The sequence below is a fragment of the Vigna unguiculata genome, chromosome 3, assembly GCF_004118075.2.
Source record: "Vigna unguiculata cultivar IT97K-499-35 chromosome 3, ASM411807v1, whole genome shotgun sequence".
Taxonomy (NCBI): Eukaryota; Viridiplantae; Streptophyta; class Magnoliopsida; order Fabales; family Fabaceae; genus Vigna; species Vigna unguiculata.
The window spans coordinates 57,493,977-57,514,292 of record NC_040281.1 but is presented as its reverse complement, the minus strand read 5'-3'; the positions used below and the strand labels follow the sequence as shown (position 1 = coordinate 57,514,292).

The 20,316-nt window shown below is 32.0% G+C and overlaps 3 protein-coding genes, 1 long non-coding RNA gene and 1 other non-coding gene across 7 annotated transcripts; 3 read left to right on the top strand and 2 right to left on the bottom strand.

Moving 5' to 3' along the window:
- The first annotated feature begins 617 nt into the window (after positions 1-617).
- LOC114176770 lies at positions 618-3,666 on the top strand. Of its 3 annotated transcripts, XM_028061927.1 has the most exons (4): positions 622-954; positions 1,073-1,485; positions 2,655-2,946; positions 3,031-3,662. In XM_028061927.1, exons 1-4 carry the CDS (start codon positions 840-842, stop codon positions 3,381-3,383), a joined length of 1,173 nt encoding a protein of 390 aa, XP_027917728.1. In that variant the 5' UTR covers positions 622-839; the 3' UTR covers positions 3,384-3,662. The 3 variants fall into 3 exon arrangements, with proteins under 3 accessions (XP_027917727.1, XP_027917726.1, XP_027917728.1); XM_028061926.1 differs by having other exon boundaries at positions 618-954; positions 2,658-3,666; XM_028061925.1 differs by having other exon boundaries at positions 620-954; positions 2,655-3,663.
- A 1,040-nt stretch (positions 3,667-4,706) lies between these two features.
- On the top strand, positions 4,707-13,529 carry LOC114178626. Its single transcript, XR_003603359.1, has 3 exons — positions 4,707-4,829; positions 5,290-5,344; positions 13,099-13,529. It is a non-coding gene; the product is annotated as an uncharacterized LOC114178626 (long non-coding RNA).
- LOC114178625 lies at positions 8,798-11,844 on the bottom strand. Its single transcript, XM_028064634.1, has 4 exons — positions 10,908-11,844; positions 9,854-9,924; positions 9,352-9,751; positions 8,798-9,250 (listed from the first exon to the last, which is right to left on the bottom strand). Exons 1-4 carry the CDS (start codon positions 11,019-11,021, stop codon positions 9,056-9,058), a joined length of 780 nt encoding a protein of 259 aa, XP_027920435.1. The 5' UTR covers positions 11,022-11,844; the 3' UTR covers positions 8,798-9,055.
- A 25-nt stretch (positions 13,530-13,554) lies between the features above and the next one.
- On the top strand, positions 13,555-13,627 carry TRNAK-CUU. Its single transcript has one exon. It is a non-coding gene; the product is annotated as a tRNA-Lys (tRNA).
- A 570-nt stretch (positions 13,628-14,197) lies between these two features.
- On the bottom strand, positions 14,198-20,071 carry LOC114176799 (serine carboxypeptidase 24). The gene is made up of 9 exons (XM_028061961.1): positions 19,575-20,071; positions 17,034-17,141; positions 16,744-16,839; positions 16,559-16,651; positions 16,398-16,480; positions 15,906-16,297; positions 15,674-15,769; positions 14,646-14,751; positions 14,198-14,422 (listed from the first exon to the last, which is right to left on the bottom strand). Exons 1-9 carry the CDS (start codon positions 19,840-19,842, stop codon positions 14,279-14,281), a joined length of 1,386 nt encoding a protein of 461 aa, XP_027917762.1. The 5' UTR covers positions 19,843-20,071; the 3' UTR covers positions 14,198-14,278.
- Positions 20,072-20,316: the final 245 nt, after the last annotated feature.

Here is a 20,316-nt window from a genome sequence, read left to right as displayed (position 1 = left end):
TAAATTTCAATCCTCACTACCATATATGAAAACAAAACAGTTTCCTTATTTAATATTAGAGATTTTAAATTTCTTCTTTAGTCTTTTATTAGTAAATATGTCCTAAATATAGTTAATTAGTTAAAGATAAATTTTCTGAAAGTAATTAAAATATTAAATAACACAATAATAAGTAAAATTAATGAATGCAAAATATACAAATACAATATTATTAACTACTTAATGTTTCTCTTTTGAAATATTTAAATTATTAATTACAAAGATAAATATAATTTTTTAATTTACTATTTACTGTTTCTAACCAGCTTGGTATCACACGGACTCAATCTTTAACCATGAATAATAAAAACTTCAATCTATTGAATATTTATTCACATCTAATTATTATTTTTTAATCAAATAAACTCTGTGTTGAAATTTGTTCCACAGTGAGAGATAGATTCCAATCAAAGTCCAACTGAGAAAAAGTAACACAGAACCCCCAACTCGTGGTCCCATCCAAAATTGGAACAAAAGAATCATCTTCTATTATTTTCCGAAAAGATCAAAGATAAGCTGAAATATCAAAAATTGATTATCATACACAAAACAGAATCAATTTTAATCTTTTTGATGAAAAAAAAAAAAAAACCCAGAATCAATGGTACCTCAGATTACATACTTATAAAAGGCCAAAATCAAACGCGTCAGGGGCGCGTGTCAACACGATCTGTCTCTTCCTCTATTTAATCACTCTTTCAATACATCAAGTACCCAGTCAGTCATTTAGTGTCTCTGTTTTTTTCTCAGAACAGTTTTATTTTCTTTATTTTTCTCTCTGCTTTTCCTTTGTTTTTCCAATGGAATTCAAGTTTCGTGATGATGGCGGAAACCGAAGCACTAGCACAACACTGTTAGCGCACCAGCGCTCTCTCTCCACTGTCCCTCTGGTTTCCGGTCATCACCCATTACGAGGTAACGTTCACTTTTACTGAGATTTCGTGTTTCTCACACCATACCCATTTGCGTTGCTGTTTGAAAGACAACATTTTTCTCATATGGGTTTGTCTTATTCTTCGGGTTTTTGTATCAGGTGGTTTTTCAGGTATTATCCCGGCTCCTCCGAGAATGTACCCAACACCGGTGCCGATCAACTCCGAGGAAGCAATCCGGCAAGAGATTGAAAGGGAACAGATAAGGCGAGAGATAGAGAAAGAGGAAATAAGGAGAGAGATTCTCGCCGGCGAGAGGGCCCGGCGGTTGGAATTGGAGGAGGAGGTGAGGAGGGAACTGGCGTCGGAAAGAGCACTGAAAATGCCGATACACAGGATGGAAGGAATCACTTATGGTGAACGAGGAGTTTCCTTGACTATGATCCCAGGAATGACACTGCACAACTCTGTTAATAACAACAAATTATGTGGTGGACCACAACCCCAGTTACGTCCTAGACTTGAGATTAGACAGTTATATAAGCAGAGGCCAAATGAAACCTTAACTATTAAGGTTAGTGATTTATCTCAATATTCAATTTACCCTTTTTCCTTTATGTCTTCTCTATTTACAGTGGTGTTTGGATTGTGAAAAGCTTTCTTTCATTTTTATATTAGACAATAGTTTTAGTAAGAAGTTTTCACATTGTTTAAGAATGTTCTTTGAGTATTTTTGTGGTGTTTGGTGACATCTATTCTGGAACCTTGATATCAGAAGAATCATTTTTTTATTTTGAAAGTTCAGATTTAAATAAGTATTCAAAATTTGAGTCATCTATCTTCATCTGAGTGAAAAGTTAACAACTTGAACTGCAGTTTCTCCATGGAGGTTTGTATTAGGAGGAACTAAATTTAGTCCATTTTATTTTATTTTTTTGCTGCATGTACTCATTTAGCATTGTTATGATGACCCTTGGATGAAAATGGGAGGGTTGAAACTGAATGTGAGAAGATAAAATATAAAGGCTTTCTAAGTAAGGTTTTAAGCACAAATAAAAATACAGAAAGTTTATTAAAATAGTTGAATTGAATGTTAGTATAGAGTATGTATATTTTTACATTTTTCAATGAGAACTTCTCTTTAATTTTTTAACAAAGTTATCTTGGGACATTGCTCAGAATAGGGAGAGTAGTGTGTGTGTGTGTACAGGGACCTGTTATTCTTTTTCAGCATAAGTTAAAAAGAATAACTTTGAAAACAGTTTGAGAGATGAAAAGAAGGATGACTTTTTGGTTTATTACCTTGGGAATATATATTTGATTGTTTGCTAGTTTCCATTACATAGGTGAAATTGAATTCTTTTCCCAAAAGAAGTTACTCAAAGCAGATTTATTTGCTTGGCAGATAAAAATTTAATATCTTTACAGTGGCCCAAGTCACGTGGCTATTGGAAGAGTGATTTGTATTTTCTTCTGTTGGTGAAACAGTGACCTTTTCAAGGTCCCATTAGACTTCATTTCTATTTATCTATCAAACAGTAAAAAGCCAAGCCATACTGTGTTCCATCATCCATAAACATGTGATTCAGCCTTTTCTTTTACTGGTGCTCATTGGCATGTGCATTCATTCTATCACCTTCAAAGTAGCACACACATACTCATTACATTTTTCTTTGTAGTGTACTTTAATCTTTGGATTGACTAGTTATTATAATATATTGTGTTGTGTTTGTGATGTTGCAGCAGTCAAATGCTGCTCTTTCTGTTGCAAAGTGCAAAGAGATGGTAGATGATGATCTTTCTGGTGTGAAGCACAAAGAGGTGATAAATGTTAATCTTGGTGGTGTGAAACGAAAACGGGAGACACCTTTTCTGCTTGATGACAACCATTCTGGAACTAGCTTGGAGAAGAAACCCAAGAAGGATTGGGGTTGTGCATTATGTCAAATTGTTACCACAAGTGAAAAAGGCTTGAATGATCATCTTCAAGGGAAAAAGCACAAGGTTAAAGAAGCATCCTTTACTAGAAAAAAGGGTAAGAGCACCACAACAACGCTGTCATTACAGAAAAGTAACCAGTGTGAGAAATCTGATAAAGTGGTTGTTACCATGAATTCAGGGTTGGATGCAAGAAAGAATGGTGAAACACTTCAATCTGACATGAACCCTGCATACAAAGGTAAAGTGGAACCCATAGAAAAGGATTTGGCTGTGGAGAAAAGCCAAGATTTGGGTGGCACAGATAATGAAAATGAAGCAACAACCACTGAGAAAGAAGTTCAGAAAAGCAATGCTACAATGAAGAAGTTTAGTTTTTATTGTGCATTTTGTGAGGTTCGAACTCACTCAGAAATTGTGATGCAGAGTCATAAAAGTGGAAAGAAGCATCTGGCTAATATTAGAAAACATAATAACCCAAACAGTTCTGCTGGTGGTGCTTGTGATGCTGCAAATTCTGAGAATTCTGAGTAACAGACATGTTATATGTCTTGTGCTTAGATTCATGAATACTTTTCCTGAGTTATTAATGTACCCTATTTTAGTACGTTTTAGAGTTGCAAGACATTCTCATTCTCATTGTCATTTTTGTTTGGATTGAAATAGAGAGTAGAAAAAATATAAACTATATAAAAAGATGTATTGTTTGGAGGAATAGAAATAAGAAAAAGAAGTATTTTAGGAAACTGATGTTTCTAAGTTATCTAATTTCAATTTATGAGACCCTTTTTATCCTTGTAATGATTAAACTTGATTGCTTGATTATGTATTTTCGTGGGGATGTTTATTGTAATTGTCAAAACTCTAATTAAGCATTTTCTTTTATAATTTTTTTTAGTTTAGTTCAAACAAAACAAGATAAAATATAATATATTGCATAACAGAGTGAACTTTGAAATAAAGAGAAGTACAATGTCAAATATGAATACAGAGAATTGCAATGTGAAAAATAGAATATGATGTTTTAAAAAATAAAAAATTAATCTTTTTTAATCTTATTTATAGAAAGTTTGTCAGTTTGTCAAAAAATTTCTTGTTAAAAACTCCTTTTTCATGTTTTAAATATATTAACTATTCATAGTTATGTAATCAATAAAAAAATTTATTATTTTGTCTTATTACATTTAAAAACAATTAAAATCAAACTCAGGATAATTTATTTATTTATTAGTGTAAATCGATTCATACAGGAGAGAGAAGGAAGTTTAAATGAATACACTCTTCATGTATCTGTGTGCCATGATTTTGTCGTTTGTTTGAAAAAAAGAGAGGGAAAGGATGGAACGATAAAATTACCTCGGATTTGAAGTTTATAGAGTGGTCCAACCATATCAAATGTTGAATAATATAAATATTACAAAAAATATGTAAAATATTATGATCTTGTATATTAATCTTAAGTGATAACAGTTTAAAAATTATAAATTGAATCAGGAAATAAAAAAGAACCTTACCTACAACATTAACAATTTTAGGCCGCTTAAATATTTATTATATAAATTTCTATCTCTTTTAAAAAATATTTTCCCACGAGATTTTTAAGATTTTTAGAAAAGTATCTTAATTAACAATTTCTTTTAGTGTATAAATATTACAAGTAATATCTTACTAAATAAATTTTGTTTGTAAAATTAATATGTATGAAAATGTTATTGCTGTTGGAAAATGGATGTTGGTGGAATTTTTTTTATAAAGTAAATACTTATATTTTATTATTAAATAAAGTCATGTATAAATAGAAATCTATTAGAAACAAGTTCATTTCATGAAAACTTTTATCTTTCTAAAATTTTTTCTTTAGAATTTTTGTGTCTTTCTTAAGATTTCAACTCTATTTTTTATCTTTTTTAAGATTCAAGCACACCAGTCAGATCTTAGCCTCAAGGACAAAGTATCTAACAGATCAATCTTTCAAATAGAGTAAGTTCATTTTTTGTCTCATTTTTTTGAGTAAAAATTTGATCTGGATGTATGTGAACTTGTTGGTCTTGCATGTCGTCTCAGGAAGTTCGATAGTTTTTCTTGTTCTGTTGTGATTCTAAGGATGTGCTTAGATAATTAATCTAAGTTTTCTTTGTGTTTTGTCTCATTTTTTGAGTAAAAATTTGATCTGGATGTATGCGAACTTGTTGATCTTGCATGTCGTCTCAGGAAGTTCGATAGTTTTTCTTGTTCTGTTGTGATTCTAAGGATGTGCTTAGATAATTAATTTAAGTTTTCTTTGTGTTTTGTCTCATTTTTTGAGTAAAAATTTGATCTGGATGTATGTGAACTTGTTGGTCTTGCATGCCGTCTTAGGAAGTTCGATAGTTTTTCTTGTTCTGTTGTGATTCTAAGGATGTGCTTAGATAATTAATTTAAGTTTTGTCTGTGTTTTTAGAACATTTGTGAGACACAGAGCTTAGAAGCAACCTTAAATCAAGAGCCCTAAAAAGGTAAGGAAAACTAGTATTGATTATTAGTTGTTATGATTGTTGAGATTTGTAATTTATGAGTGATTGGGTTATATGATATTTTGATTTGAATTGGTGAAATGATAAATTATATGGATATAATTTGTTAAATGAGTTTTGTCAAATAGGAATATGTATTTGATTGTGTTTGAAATTGGGGAAAGATTGAACGAAAGTATTGGAGGTTCGAACAATTGGTTTCTAATAATACACTTAAAAATTGCATTAAACTAAAACTTTAAAGGAGAAAAAGTACCAATTAGAACCAATTAAGCAAGTTGAGATGCTCACATTTATTGATTTCCCGAGATGAACGGTGGATGCAAGACACTGGGTGCTAGTTTTGAAATCAAAGTCAGAGAGCTCTAAGGGTCAGGATGTCGAGCTTTATGTTTGCATTCTTGGACCTCTCACTTGATAGTGAGCCCATGAGGTAAGAGCGCTTGATACTCTTCCTGTATCGTCAGGTGCTACATTTTGTGTTTTTGTGGATTTCTTGTAATTTCACTAGCTCTCTGAGTAATGTTTGTGCGATGACTGGATTGATAAGGAAGTTCTTAGGAAGGGAATTCTACCATGATTTGGTTCAATGTGAGGTGTATTGGCGTAGATACATACAATAATAAGTAATTATTGGAGTCATATAAAAACCAATAACTAGTGGTGAGAGTCGAGGGAGTTCATATCTTTAATGTTAGCAATAGTCGAACTTAGAAGAGATACCAAATTTATTCTGCCATGCTCGGTGGATTATGGGAGGCTGCCTGTATGTGTTATAACTATATCTCATGTACTACGTGTATTACATGAGTGATGAAGCATAGGCAGATGTAGGATCTCATAGTGCTAGTCAACACATCAGTTCTATTGAGATTGTGCCTGTGGTTATTAGCATATGTTTGTACTAAATGAACTTTGGTGTTTGATGTTGATAGTAAGTATATAACTATATTAAAATTTGTAGTATATTTTCTATTATTTAAATTTTAGAAATTTTAAATCATCCCTAGCTTACTTTGTTTGTTTTTATGTGTTGGTGTTCTCTGCATGTAATTACAGTAAATTTTACAAGAGTAGAAAGATGATTTAAATTTTAAACAGGAGCATGAATCAGTTAAAAATGGGAATTAGTTTAGTGTTTATAACATTATGTGTGAGTCACTCTTCTTATATTTTCAAATATCCTTTTAAGTTTCTTTTTTATGATAAAAAAAAGATTATATATAGACAATAATAACTAATTATTGGAGTCATATAAACAATAATAACTAATGGTGAGAGTCGAGGAAGTTCATATCTAAAGTGTCAGCAGTAGTCGAACTTAGGAGAGATACTAAATTTATTCTGCCATGCTCGGTATTAGGGGAGGCTGCCTGTATGTGTTATAACTATATCTCATGTATTACGTGTCTCATATACTATAAGTGATGAAGCATAGAAAGATGTAAGATCTCATATTGCTAGTCAACACACCAGTTTTAGTGAGATTGTGCCTGTGGTTATTAGCACATGTTTGTACTAAATGAACTTTGGTGTTTGATGTTGATAGTAAGTACATAACAATATTAAAATTTGTAGTATATTCTCTATTATTTAAAATTTAGAAATTTTAAATCATCCCTAACTTACTTTGTTTGTTTTTATGTGTTGGTGTTATCTATGTGTAATTATGGTAAATTTTACAAAAATAAAAGATGATTTAAAATTTAAAAAGAACATGAATAAGTTAAAAGTGGAATTAGTTTAGTGTTTATAACATTATGTGAGTCACTCTTTTTATATTTTCAAATATCCTTTTAAGTTTTTTTTTTGTGATAAAAAAAGAATTATATATATATATATATATATATATTAATTATGAACTATATTTTTGTGATTTATGATTGATATAATTACGTAAATTTCACTTAATAGTATACTTTGGAATGATATAATTAGAAGTTGGAATGCTACTTTAATTGCAATTGTGAATATTTCAGACCTAGAAGTTTGATTACTAATTTTTTGTGAATTTAAAATTAGCAATAAAATTATTTAAAACTATATTTTTCGTTTAGAAATTTCTCACAGTTTTTTTTTTTGAATTTAAAATCCACCATAAAATTTACAGAAAAAATTGTGAATTTTGAAATCCTAAGCTGTTTTTCTATAAATTAGTAATATTTACGAAATTTTGTTAGTAATTTTCTTGCTAATACATTAGCCATTTAAAATAACTAAAAAATCATTAACAAAATTTTCCAAACTTATAAAATATCTATTTTAATACTTTTATTGTAACTAACCTTTTGTTGTATTTTTAATTCGTTTACAAACGGAATACAAATAAAGTAACACATCTCTCTACGTATAAAAGTATATATTATATTTTCTTTATATATATATTTTTTTTTGCATTTTATTGTTTAAATGATATATTTGAGCAACAATATAACGTACAAGAAAAAAAATCACATATGTAGTAATATATTATTTGTTGTGCATAGATAATTTATCTCTATTTTTTAGTGTTAAAAAATAATTGTATTATGTAGTAATATATTATTTGTTGTGCATAGAGAATTTATCTCTATTTTTAGTGTTGCATGTAACGTAATGATAACTTTGTTTAAAATATTATGATTTTAAAATATATTCAATAGACAAAAAAAAAAATGTCTCTTATAAAGAGATCTCAATTATAAATTATTATAAATAGACATATTATGAAATATTTATTTATTTTTTTGTTTAGAACAATTTTGTTCAATTTGAAAGTTATGTTCAAATTAAGACAAAGGATAAAAATGTAAAAACATTAAAAGAAATAAAAATAATACTACCGAAACAATTGTCGATAAACTATAAAATACAAAACGTGAAGTTCTCTAAAAGATCAATATAACAAAAAGAGATTTTTTTAAAGACTAAATGTTTAGTGTAAAAGTTATCAAAAAAATAAAAATATATTACAAATGTCAACTAAAACAAAAAGTAAAAACTTTATTAAAAGAGCGAAAAAAAATAATCATGGGAGAACTCAACAAGAAAAGTGTCATCTAAATTACAATCAACTTAAATTATAAGTACAAAATCAGACACTTTTTTCCTGGTTGGTAATTGATGGGGTTAATATCCAACCAAAACAATCAAATATCAATAATTCTGGTACTAGACATATATTGCAAGATTTCTTAACAACTTCTGCATAGTAGACATTCAACAACTACTATGTTTTTGTAGCTAAGGTCCCAACATCTTCGCCTAAATTCTGGTAAAATAGACGGTATTCTTTTATACTTTTCTAATTATGGTTGATAGGTTAGGTAGAACACAACCAAGAGCAAGAATCTTATGATTCGTAGTTTCAATACTAAAATGAACAAAACAAATCTCTGTCATGTGATCTAACAAAAAGACATAGTAAATCCAGCCACAAAGCACAAGAAACTAAGATCACCCAACTTAACCAAGGACTTTAAAACCAATTTTGGTGAACCTTTCTCATGGAAAAAGATAAATCAAACAACTCATGAAGAGAAGAAAGATATGATGAATTAGGAGAACATAATTCTCCATTTCATCTCATATACATATATATATTGAACATATGATTCTATAATGTATGTTTTATCTTTACAAAGAAAAACATAAAACTAGAATCGAAGGTTAAAAATATGTTGCATTGAAATCAGCCTACTGTACTTTTAAAGATCAAACCCTCAATGCAACCTGGTCTTGCCATGAAATCTTCCTCTTCCCTGCCCTATTTGATCCATCGCCAACACTTCTACAAGCTGAGAGCTTGATGTCGTTGTGCTGCTCATCACTTCCAACTCTCTGTGTATTTCTCTTTGGTTCTTCAATCCTCATTAGTTCACTGTTGCCTTGCAACTCTTCTTCTTCTCTCTGCATCACACCAACCAAAAACTATGAGCATACTTGAACTAAACATAAACAACAAGAACCCGTGATGTAAACAGTATGTGCAAGTATGTGCAATTAATTACCGATATCTGGTTCAAGTCAAAGAATGGAGTTACACTCTTCTTTGTGGATTCTTTGCTGCTGTGAATTCTTTCCTTGTGATTCAAGTCTAGTGCTGGAGAAGCAGAATTGTGAATAGTACTGTCTTTTTTACTATAGGTAAAATTTCTAGCATTCTGGTTTAGATCAAACAGATGGCTAGTTTTTTGCAATGACACTTCAGCCACATTGGGTATCTTTCCATTAGGGTTCAAATGAGATGAAGAGTGGGATCGTGAAGTATGATCCTTTCTACTGTAATTCTTTCCCTTCGAGATAATGGGAGCTTGAATTTTGAGCTTTTGGGACTTTACAACTTCTTTCTTTGGTTGAGGCTTTGGAATAGGATGTTTTAGCAAGTATTTGTATCTATGCCTCAAAAATCTGCAGCCATAAGAGTGACAGTGATGTGAATAAGCACCTATGTATAACAATAAACTCCAAACTATGAAGATCCACAATCTACTTTGAGACATGAATCATTACCTAACTTCATCTTCCAGTATCAACCTTTTATGCTCAGCATCCTGCAATTTCCTTCTCATGACTTCTGTTTCCTGTGCATGTTAGAAATAAATTAGATTAGACCAGTTTTTGCATACTTATGTTGGCAAAAAACCTTTGCAGCAAAGCCTTGATGAGGCAAATAGAGAAATAAACACACTAACTAAATGACTGTCTAACAATCAAGTATTATTTAATTATTGAGTCCAGGATAAGATAAAGTGTAAAGTGGAAAGCCGAGCGGAAAATAAATGACATGAAACATAAACACACAAAACTAATGATCAAGTATGATTCAGTTCTTCATAATATAACTAGTTCCAATTTGATTTACAAACCCAAAATCCAAAAGAGACAACAAAACAAAGAAGTAATTAGCAGAAAAACCAAGAGGCTGAAGCTGAAAACTGTGCAGAGGAAAGAAGTAGAGCTTTATTAAAAATATATAAGAAAAAAAAAACAAAAATAAGGAAACTCACATCACAAGAACACCGCATGCTACTGTGCTTTGTGTTATTAAATACCCAAAAATTGGACATATAAGAAAATATATTTGGTTGGAGTCCAAAAACATTGATATGTGAGGAATAAGGGAACCAAGAAAGAAATATGAGATGAAAACAGATACCGTCAAGAGAGAAATGAGAACAAACCCATCATCCATCAGATCGGAACATAAACATGGATCAAATCCAAACAAACTGTCAAACACATGCATATTAATCAAAACAAAAGATCCCTTCATTGTTCCCACAGAAGAAAAAAAAACCCTCAATTTTCACAACAATCAACCATCACAGACCCGTTAGACCAAACAAATGATCATACATAGGAAACAAAATAGCAAACAAAACACAATCCTTTTATTGATTCCTCCTAAAAAAAATCCTTAATTTCAAGAACAAAGAACCATCATAGCCCCAAATCAAGCAAAAGCCCCGAGTACATAAAGTAAACACCCAGATCCAGAGAAACCCACAACCAAAAATTACAATCTTGGAGGAAAATACAAAAGAGGGGAAGACAAAGGCGTTACCTTGTGCAAGTCTTCATAATCCTGCAAGAGACTGTGGTGTCTGAGCCTAGACCTCTGATCCTGATAGACCTCAAAAGGAGGGTCCATGGAGACAACGCCTTTCATCTTCTTCATGAGATCAGAGAGAAATAAGAGGAGGCACAGGGCAAGAGCAAAGGAAAGCTAAAGGGAAAAGGCAGAAAGAGAGAAAGAAGAAGGTGGGTGGGTGGGGTGGGGTGGGGTGAGGGGTGATGGGTGATGGAACAAAACGTGAGTGAAAGAAATAGGAAAAGAGAGGCCCAAGAAAGAGAGAAGAGGGGAAGGGGTAAGAAGGTTCTCGCTTTCCTGTTTTCTCTGTGAGAAACTCTGACCGAGACAAAGAAACCCAAAAAGCCCACATAACTCGGTGAAAAATATTGTTGTTTTGAAAGAGCAGTGATGAAGATGGGATTTTTTGGGGGCTTGCAGAAGGGCAATTCGGGGAACATAGTTGTGATGAGAGAGAAAGAGTGAAATGGAGAGAGATGTATGGTGGGTTTGGTTGGAGGACATTTGAACACATCTAACTTCTCTCTTTTGTTTCCCATTCTTTGTTTTTTGTTTTTCTTTCTTCTACATAAATTTTGGTCCAGCTGGGCCATTGATGAGAGAGAAAGACAGATAGAGGGGTTGGGTTGGGTTGGATGGTGTGGTGTGGACTCTTTGGTTTTGATGGTAGGATGATGCGTGGAGTTTCCATGTTTCTTCTTTCCTTGTGTCATTCGTTGTTGGTGTCTGTGTAGAGAGAGAAATTGACGAACGTGTTAATGTGAATGGGTCAGAGAGAGAAAGAGGGTATTGAATTTGAAGATAGATAGATATGGATAGATAGATACATAGATTAGGGGCTGGAAAAAAGGCAAAGATAGATAAATGAGATGATGGGATGATGCTGTTTCTCTGCTACGCTGTAGCAGTTGTTGGTTCCAACCTTATTTTTAGGCTTTGGTTTTGTTTTGGCTTTCAGTACTTTGGTTTTTGTTGCCCTTCACCTCCCTCATCGTGCCATGGTGGCTTTTAGGAATCATTCAGATCCCCTTCCAACCATTTTTTTTTTCTTTTTTTCTGATATTCATGGGTCAATTGCTCTGCATTTACCTGTCTACCCTTCTCATTCATTTTCTTCTTCTTTTTTTTCTGCTTTTCACCCGTGTCCTGGGTGGAGAAAAGAGAAAACCCAACATCCTTTGTTTTTTCATCATGAACCGGGTAAAGTAAACAACAAAAATCCCACACACCCACCAACCATTTGCCAAATTGCCACATTATTTTCCCATGGAGAGAAGGGTTGATTGGGTACTTTACTTTGTCTTCTACACACTCCCAACTCAATCCCTATCTTTATATTTAATGTTTCCTCCATCTTCATGAATGGAATTACAAAGATCCCACCAGCACCTACTTTCAGACTTTTGTGAGTCACACCAACCTACCTACTTAATAGCCACTAATTCTCTTCATTGAAAGCTCCATCACCATTTTTTCTTTTCCTTTATCTCCCTCATTTTCAGATCTCATCTCTTCGTCTCACCACCTCCGCACCTCCCCCCTTTCTTTTGACTCATTTTGCACATAAATTAAAAAGTTTGGTTATAATTATTTTGAGTGTACTGCAACTAAAGTGCATGTTATGTTGGGTGGAAAACTTGTAATGGTGGCAATGTAGTTATTGTGTGTGCTGATAGGGGTAGTATTGGTTGTACAAAAGGTGAACCCACCCACTACTCAGCATCCACAGAAACCATGGTAAGAAATTTAAAACTACAACACGCATTGCAGAGAACTCTCCTCACACCACCAAGATTCTGAAAGGTGAGCAGTGAACAGAAGTTAGGGTAAAATAAAGCTGCTGGTGTCTGTTGATGTTGGGGTTTGGTTTAGTGCACCTGTTAACGTTTTTGTCGGTCAATATTTCCCCATGAACTCTGCTCTGCTATGTGTGAGAGTCTTTTCAATCACCCTTTAGCTTTCTCATATTCCCTGCTATCTAAGATCTATGTTAATGAAAAAAGTACTGAACTTGTAATCAGTTAATTAGTGAAAATTCATGTCGGTTAAAACAATTCACTAAACATGTTAAAAAAACAAAGAAATTTTGTTAAAAATATGTCACTAAGTATTTTTCATATCTACAGTTTTTACAGTTCTTTCTAAGTATCTTCCTTCAATTCAGGTTTGTGACGTGAAACTGAAGTTTACGAAGTTGAAATTAAGGACACATTTCTATTCACTTTCTTTGAAATCATTGAGAGGAAAAGGAAGAGTGACCTATTTGATGAGGTGTAAATTTGACAGTAACAAGTGAGAAACACATGGCATGCGACAATGAAAGCAATTCGAAGGGATCACTTGTTTGTTACCTTACGATTGGTCCAATCTACGACTAATCTTAAACACAAGTACAAACCGAGTTTTCGGTCTCATTGTCCAATTCATCCATTTAACCAATGCATCTCCATTATGTACTCCCGATTCCACCTTTCACCCTCCAAGCAAAAAACTTTGCCTTCTATCAATTTCTCCCCTCCCTTCATTAGGGTTGCTCCTAAGTTCAATAAAGTTTCAAACTTTTTCACTTCAATTAAATCTCATTTTAATTTATAAGTTAGGTATAAATTTTTAAACAAAAGCCCGTCTAGCTCAGTTGGTAGAGCGCAAGGCTCTTAACCTTGTGGTCGTGGGTTCGAGCCCCACGGTGGGCGATTTTGTGATTTTTCGCTTTTTTCTAAACTGTGGTTTTGTTACTCTGTTAATGGAATTGCTTTTCTATTCTACTACTTTTTGTATTCTGAAAAAATATTCAATTAATTTTTTGTATACATTTTGAATTAAAAGTATTTTGTAACACAGAACACCCCAGTTAAAAACTCGGGTAAGATTATTCAGTTGTTTATTCTTTGACCTTTAATTTATTCAAAACAATTTTTCCGTCGTCTTTTATTTTTTATCATTGCGATTTTGTTTTTCTTTTTCAGAACTGTTAAAAGTACTTTCTAATCCACTTTTAAAAAACTACATCACTATTACTAGTTACAATACATTAAAAGCAACAAAAATATTACATGCTTTATTTATTTAATTTGCACCACTAATGTTTTTATAGTATATAGCACTTTTCGTTCTTATTTATAAGATCTAATGATTTTAATATTGGTGTCACATTCAAATAAAAGTTTTCTTAATGCAACATTCATCACTGAGTGAAAGTGAAAAGTAGATTTTATCTTGTGAAAAAAGGATGAAGTTTATTAGTAGAATGTGTGTAAATTGTGGAAGCAAGAAACTATAAGATATATATTAATGAATGGTGCATTGATTTAACATGCTGAATTAACGTGTTACAGTGCAATATGTCAATGTTTTGGAAGTTGTTTTCCTGCCAAAAAGGACTTAAAAAGGGTGTAAGCTCGTTTTGGCTGAAACAAAGGAACTTCATGGCCTGCTCCTCTTACTGTTGCAAAAGTTAGACCATTATACACCTCTGTCCATCCTCCAACCTAATATATATGAAACAGTGTTATTTTCACGATTAAATTTTGTGACATTTTTAAGTAATTTTAAAATATAAAAAATTAAAAAATAAAAATAAAAAAATAAAAAAGTCATTTAAAAAATATTATCTCATATTATAAAAAAAAGTTATCAAAATTTAATGGTTAAAAAATCATTTCGTATATCTATGTTTTGTGGTTTTCAAATTTAGTTAGTTAACTGTAATACCTGTCCACCAGAGTACCATGGATACCAACGAGTTTTGATGCTGAGGTTAAGGTGGTTCAGAGAGAACCTTGTGGCAGTTACTGGAACAACAGAATCTGTGTCCCCGCTGTATTATAGCAAAACCAAAACACTGTTCATCAGTTTCTATTTTATGCAGATCAAGTATATCTGCATAACGTACAAAATTTAAAAATATTAACAAGCTTCTTAATTCTTATTATACTCATGCTGATGCTGCTATTGGGAGGAGTTTAGGTTATGGATGTAGGGTCTAGGTTGTCATACAAAATTTTATATACTAATGGTAAAGAATAATTCTAAATCTTATAATATTCTCTTATTTATATTGTATTTTACATTTTAAAGACATTAAATGTAATTTTTATGTAATAATTTTCTTGATAGAGTAGGTACATTTTATGAAGTTGTATGATGATTTTTAAGAAAAATTGTTAAATGATAGCAAAATTAGTCAGAAACTGAGCAAGCAAAGTATAATATTATTTTTATTTTATATTTTAAAAAATCACAGTCATTTGAAATAAGAAATAAACTTAAAATAAAGTTATATTTTTTTAATTAGCATAAAAAATTAAACATGTTTTTTCCAAATCAATATAGGACCAAAGTATATATGTATGTGAAAGTAGGGAAAAAAAAAGACTTGTATTTATCCTTAGTTTGTTTGGGAGACTTTGTCCTTCCTAGTCATAAAAAAAGAAAAGAGTATTTAATAAACCTATTCTAAAGTTAAACAATAGTAATGAGTTTGATTTTTTTTCTTTTTTCTATTTTCTATATTGCCTCCTTTCATTTTAATTACAAGAGTCGAATAAAAAATACGGTTTTAAAACATTTGAAGTTTTCTACTGAATTTCAAAGGGTGTCAAACTTTGAATAGGTCGTGAATGTGATGAAGCAAATACTTTCATAAAATATATATATATGAAAATAATTGAAAGTATTTTCTATTTAACGATCATGACTATATTTGCATGTAAAGAAAAAAAAACGATATAAAACCATACCTGAATACCCATATTTTCAATCCTGCAGCAATTAACTCTTTGTATATAGGCAGCACAGAAATTTCAGAATCCTTCCAATTCTTTAGGAGCACTTCACTGTGCAACAAACCAAAGTTCAAATTTTGAAACTCGTAAGTTCATACAATTTATATGAACTGAATTTTGATTTCAACTCATTAGAAGCAAAATATCTAGTTTCTGCTAACAGTAGAATGCAGTGAAAAAACCAAACCTGCAAGCAGTCCATTTGTAAGGAATGCTGGTAAGATTTGCATGCATTGCTTTCTGCACTTCAGGAAGGTTATAGTATTTCTCTGCATAATTTTCAGTACATGGATCGTATCCTGAAATCATATGAAGATTCTTGAACCGTATGTGTTTGACAGTATTGTTCAGTGATATTGGGCACGTTGGGGTGTAGATGCTGTACTGATCTATTTTTCCAAATTCATAGTTAACTGCATAACTATAAGCATCATCACATTTTTTAGATGTTTCTTCTGAAGTGAAATTGCAGTACTTGAGAATGGATTTGTAGGAGTGATCAGATATCATAGAATGGCTCCACCAATATGTGATGGTTCCAATGCCATCATTGTAGCTATCAGTCACAGCATTTCCAACCTGCAGTTTTCATATCACAAGCAAAATGCATAGTTTTACTAAACAAAAGATGTAATTTTGATCCTTAGCATATATATTGAGTGAAAAATAATTGACTTACAATGAACCCTTTGAGATTAATAATTTGAGGATTGTTTTTGTTATAGTCATGGATTTTCTTAGCCAACTGGGGGACGTAGTGCCCTAAAGCATAAAATATTCACACCAAATGTCAGATAAAAAATTTCATTACACCAAATGTCAGATAAAAATTTCAAGTACCTGCATAGCTCTCCCCAGCAATGTAAAACTCTCTATATTTATACTGTGGAAACCTTGACAACCATCTGATTAGAAAAATCAGTGCATCTTGAGCTGTGTTACCAATTTGAAATTCTTAGAATGATATGAAAAATGGTGACAAAACTCAATTATATTCACAACTGCACATCAAAATTTACTTCTACCTGTTCTTTTGTCCCCTGAAGTTTTGAGATCGGAGCTGGTATTTGTGTATGAGAAGCCAACACCAGCAGGTGATTCAAGAAAAAGAATATTTGCTTCTGAAAACCAATTTGAAAAAAAGAAAGCAAAATTGTGTTTTCATCATATATTGTCATTCTGAAAGGCTTAACATGAATGAAAAGAGAAATCTTAATAAAAATATGTGGTATATTGTAATCGATGTGAATTACAAATCCTATGTAGTGAAGTGACCCAGTGTAATAATGATAAGAGTTGATTCAATGGACATTACCTCTGTTCCATGCATCTGGGTTGAGATACAGAGAAGATCCAGTTTTGTTTATACGGAATGGCCCAATTTCCTCTGATGCACCGTATGCTACAGATGAGCATCCAGGCCCTGAACCAGAAATGCAGAAATTATCAGTTCATTGTGACTGTTCAAACCTCACTTTTTGCAAGTAGATTTTGTAGAATTAAGTTAAATTTAAAAGTTTAATTCTTAACACTTTTAAACATTATAAGCAATAATGCAGGTGCCTTTTGTGTAGTGAGGAAACTAATGTTTGATACTGAGTTTCATTGTCATGTTTTACTTGAAGCTTTAGGTTGTATAAGATTATGTATCTGCCATATTTAACAGATACACTAAAAAAATTACTACACAAACTTTACTTGCTAGTAGTTTGAAATGTGGTGCCCTTTTTAGCCTAATCAGAGAACTGATATGGATATGCAAGTGCAGTGTGGAAATCCTTATAATACCTACCACATTCTCTAATTAAGCCATAAAGTTTTCAGCCTTAAATTTCAACCATTATAACTTTTTGGTTTGTTGATGAGTGTGGAAAAAGATCTCAAACTTTCTGGTCCCAGAATTTGGATGGGACAGGACCACAGTGGCATTTTGCAGCATTATAAAGTCTTGACTTTCTTCTTAAATTTTTGTCTTTGTCAGTTAACACCTTTTGATTACTTATGGTTTTTGGTTTAAAAAATTGCAAACCACAGGTCTTAAGGATACTGTTAAACAAATAAAAAAAAGTAATACTTTGTTCATATATATTGATTTGTATTTCATACATAACATGTATATTAGTTTGCATACACAAGTAAAATGTAAATTTTAAAAATACTTAAGTAGATGTTGTTAAAATTATAAATTGTATATTAAAAAAGGTTTGATATAAGGATTTACTTTGTGATATAAAAAGAATTAAGCTGTGAAACATGAATATATTTTTATATAGTGTTTGTATAAATACTTTTACAATGTTAACTAATTGGAGATAATCTTATAAGTGATTAAAGTAATTATTAAAAAAATAATGAATTTAATGTTATAAAAGTAATTCTTGGATTAATTGAATTGAGGTAAACTTTATACTAAACTCCAATTAAGTTCTGAAAACATATAATTTGAAACGTAGAAAATAGATGAAAAAGTCAAACAACTCCGGTTGAATCGTGTGATTTCAATACCCTAAAAAATATGAGAGAGACAGGTACCCAAAAGGGGAGAATTAATGAGAAAATAAGCATCTTTTTGAAGGTACAAAATGGAAAGGTTAGAGTTCACTATGCGTTGAGTTGCTGTTGTTTCTGTTTGTTTTTCTACCTAAAATACAAAGAGGGAACAAAAAGGTTTTGTTTTTTCTTGGGTAAAGCATGGAATAGGTTCTTCCAAACAGGGAATATATGTCAGAAATGGAACGAATATGGCCCAAAAAAGATACAGACAGAGTTAGATCACGAGGCCACACATGGGTCACCTTAGGGTTTTTTTTTTTTTCCTTATTATTTTTGGCTCTTTTCTTCTTTTATTTTCTCCAACTGTGCAGAAAGACTTCTGCGTTTTCTTAAGCTGCTTCTTGTCATTTTTTCTTCCTCCGAATCAGTGGAACATGGTAGAAGAAAACAGTGTTAATTTTCAGCAAAAGAGAAAAAGAAAAGAAGGAAAATAGTGAAGATTGTAAAGTCAAGCGTGGCAGAGAGGTAGATGGGTGCATTAATAGGCCCAATCTAGATAGGGTTGGTCATTTCAGAGAACGGTCAACACTCAACATGTGCAATAGTGTAAGGTTTTTGCTTAATGCTTCAGCAAGTACATAGTCACGGAAACACAAGCCATCAACACTTCAAACAAATGCAACGGTTCAGGGATATAATACTCAACAACTTAATTATGCAAACCTACCACACAAAACTTCACCAGTTGTAAATATCCATACACCAGACTTTATTTTTCAAAATCCTTACAACTTAAATTTCAGTTAACTTAATGTTGTCTTGTCTTATACCGAATTTTAGGAACTCACACTGCTGTTCCTTACTTTGCTTAGTTTTTAATGTTTGGATTTTACTAGAATTCATCTGTCAAATGAATAGTGTTCAATCGTTTTGGTTAGAAAAGCCAGCTGTGCTGTGTTTTGGAAGTTCTTGTGATTCTTTGCTGGTGCATGCAATAACAATTCATTTCCTCAGTAACTTGCAAAGCTTTTGAGGATGCAAGGAACCTTCTGCTAAAGTTAACAACAGTGGATCGCCTACATAAACCTATAATATCTCTTTCTAGGGTAATACATATGTAGACTAAACAGCAGTTATTGTTCATGTTGTTTCTTCCAATGAGAATTATAGCTTTCTTTCTACAATTTGTGTGGTATATAAACTAACATCATGAAACTCTAACTTGTATTGTAGTCAAAGGTGGAAACAAAATATGTATGTTCATCAGACAGTGCCTTCAAAAGAACTGAAGCTCTCTCTCTCTCTCTCACACACACACACAATATACGTATATATATAGATAGATATAGAATCATAGACTAACCTCCATTGAGCCAGAGAACAAGAGGCTTATTCTGAGGAGAAGAGGGAGATTCAGTGAACCAGTAGAAGAGTGCTCGACCATGTTGCTCGTTCACACTGACATAACCAGAGAACTGAGAGAATGCCACACGTGGCTGCCCTGGAAGTGCTGAGATCCGATCTTGTTCTTGCTCTTTTGGCACAGCAACAGCAACAAGGGAAGAGAATGCAGAGATTGATAATAAGCACAGGAAGAAGGTATGAACCTTCCTTTGGAATAATGCCATCATTATTTTGCACTCTAATTTAAATTTGTAGCTATATATTAATAGCACACACCAAAGAGGTTTAAGGGCAAGTAGAATATATATAAATATAATATGTTCCCCCTCTCTCTATCTCTCTGTGTCTATATTTCTCCGGTAAGTACTAATAAGAGTCTAAAACTGTTGTTTGTACGAGATCTATAGAGAGAGATAAAAGAGAAGGGAAGGTAGTAGTAGTAGTAGCTATAGCCAGAATTATATGCAAGACAGCTTATATATATGTATATATATATATATATATATATATATATATATATATATATAGGTATATGATCATGGAACTGTTGAGGATGTTGATGCCTCAATTATAAGGTACTCATAGGGTGGACTCGGTTGCATTACTAAAGACAACTTGCATGCCAACTTGGATATGAAGAGAGAGAGAACTGAAACTTTAATCAGATACTCATGCCCGATGAAAACAAATTAGAAAAGAAA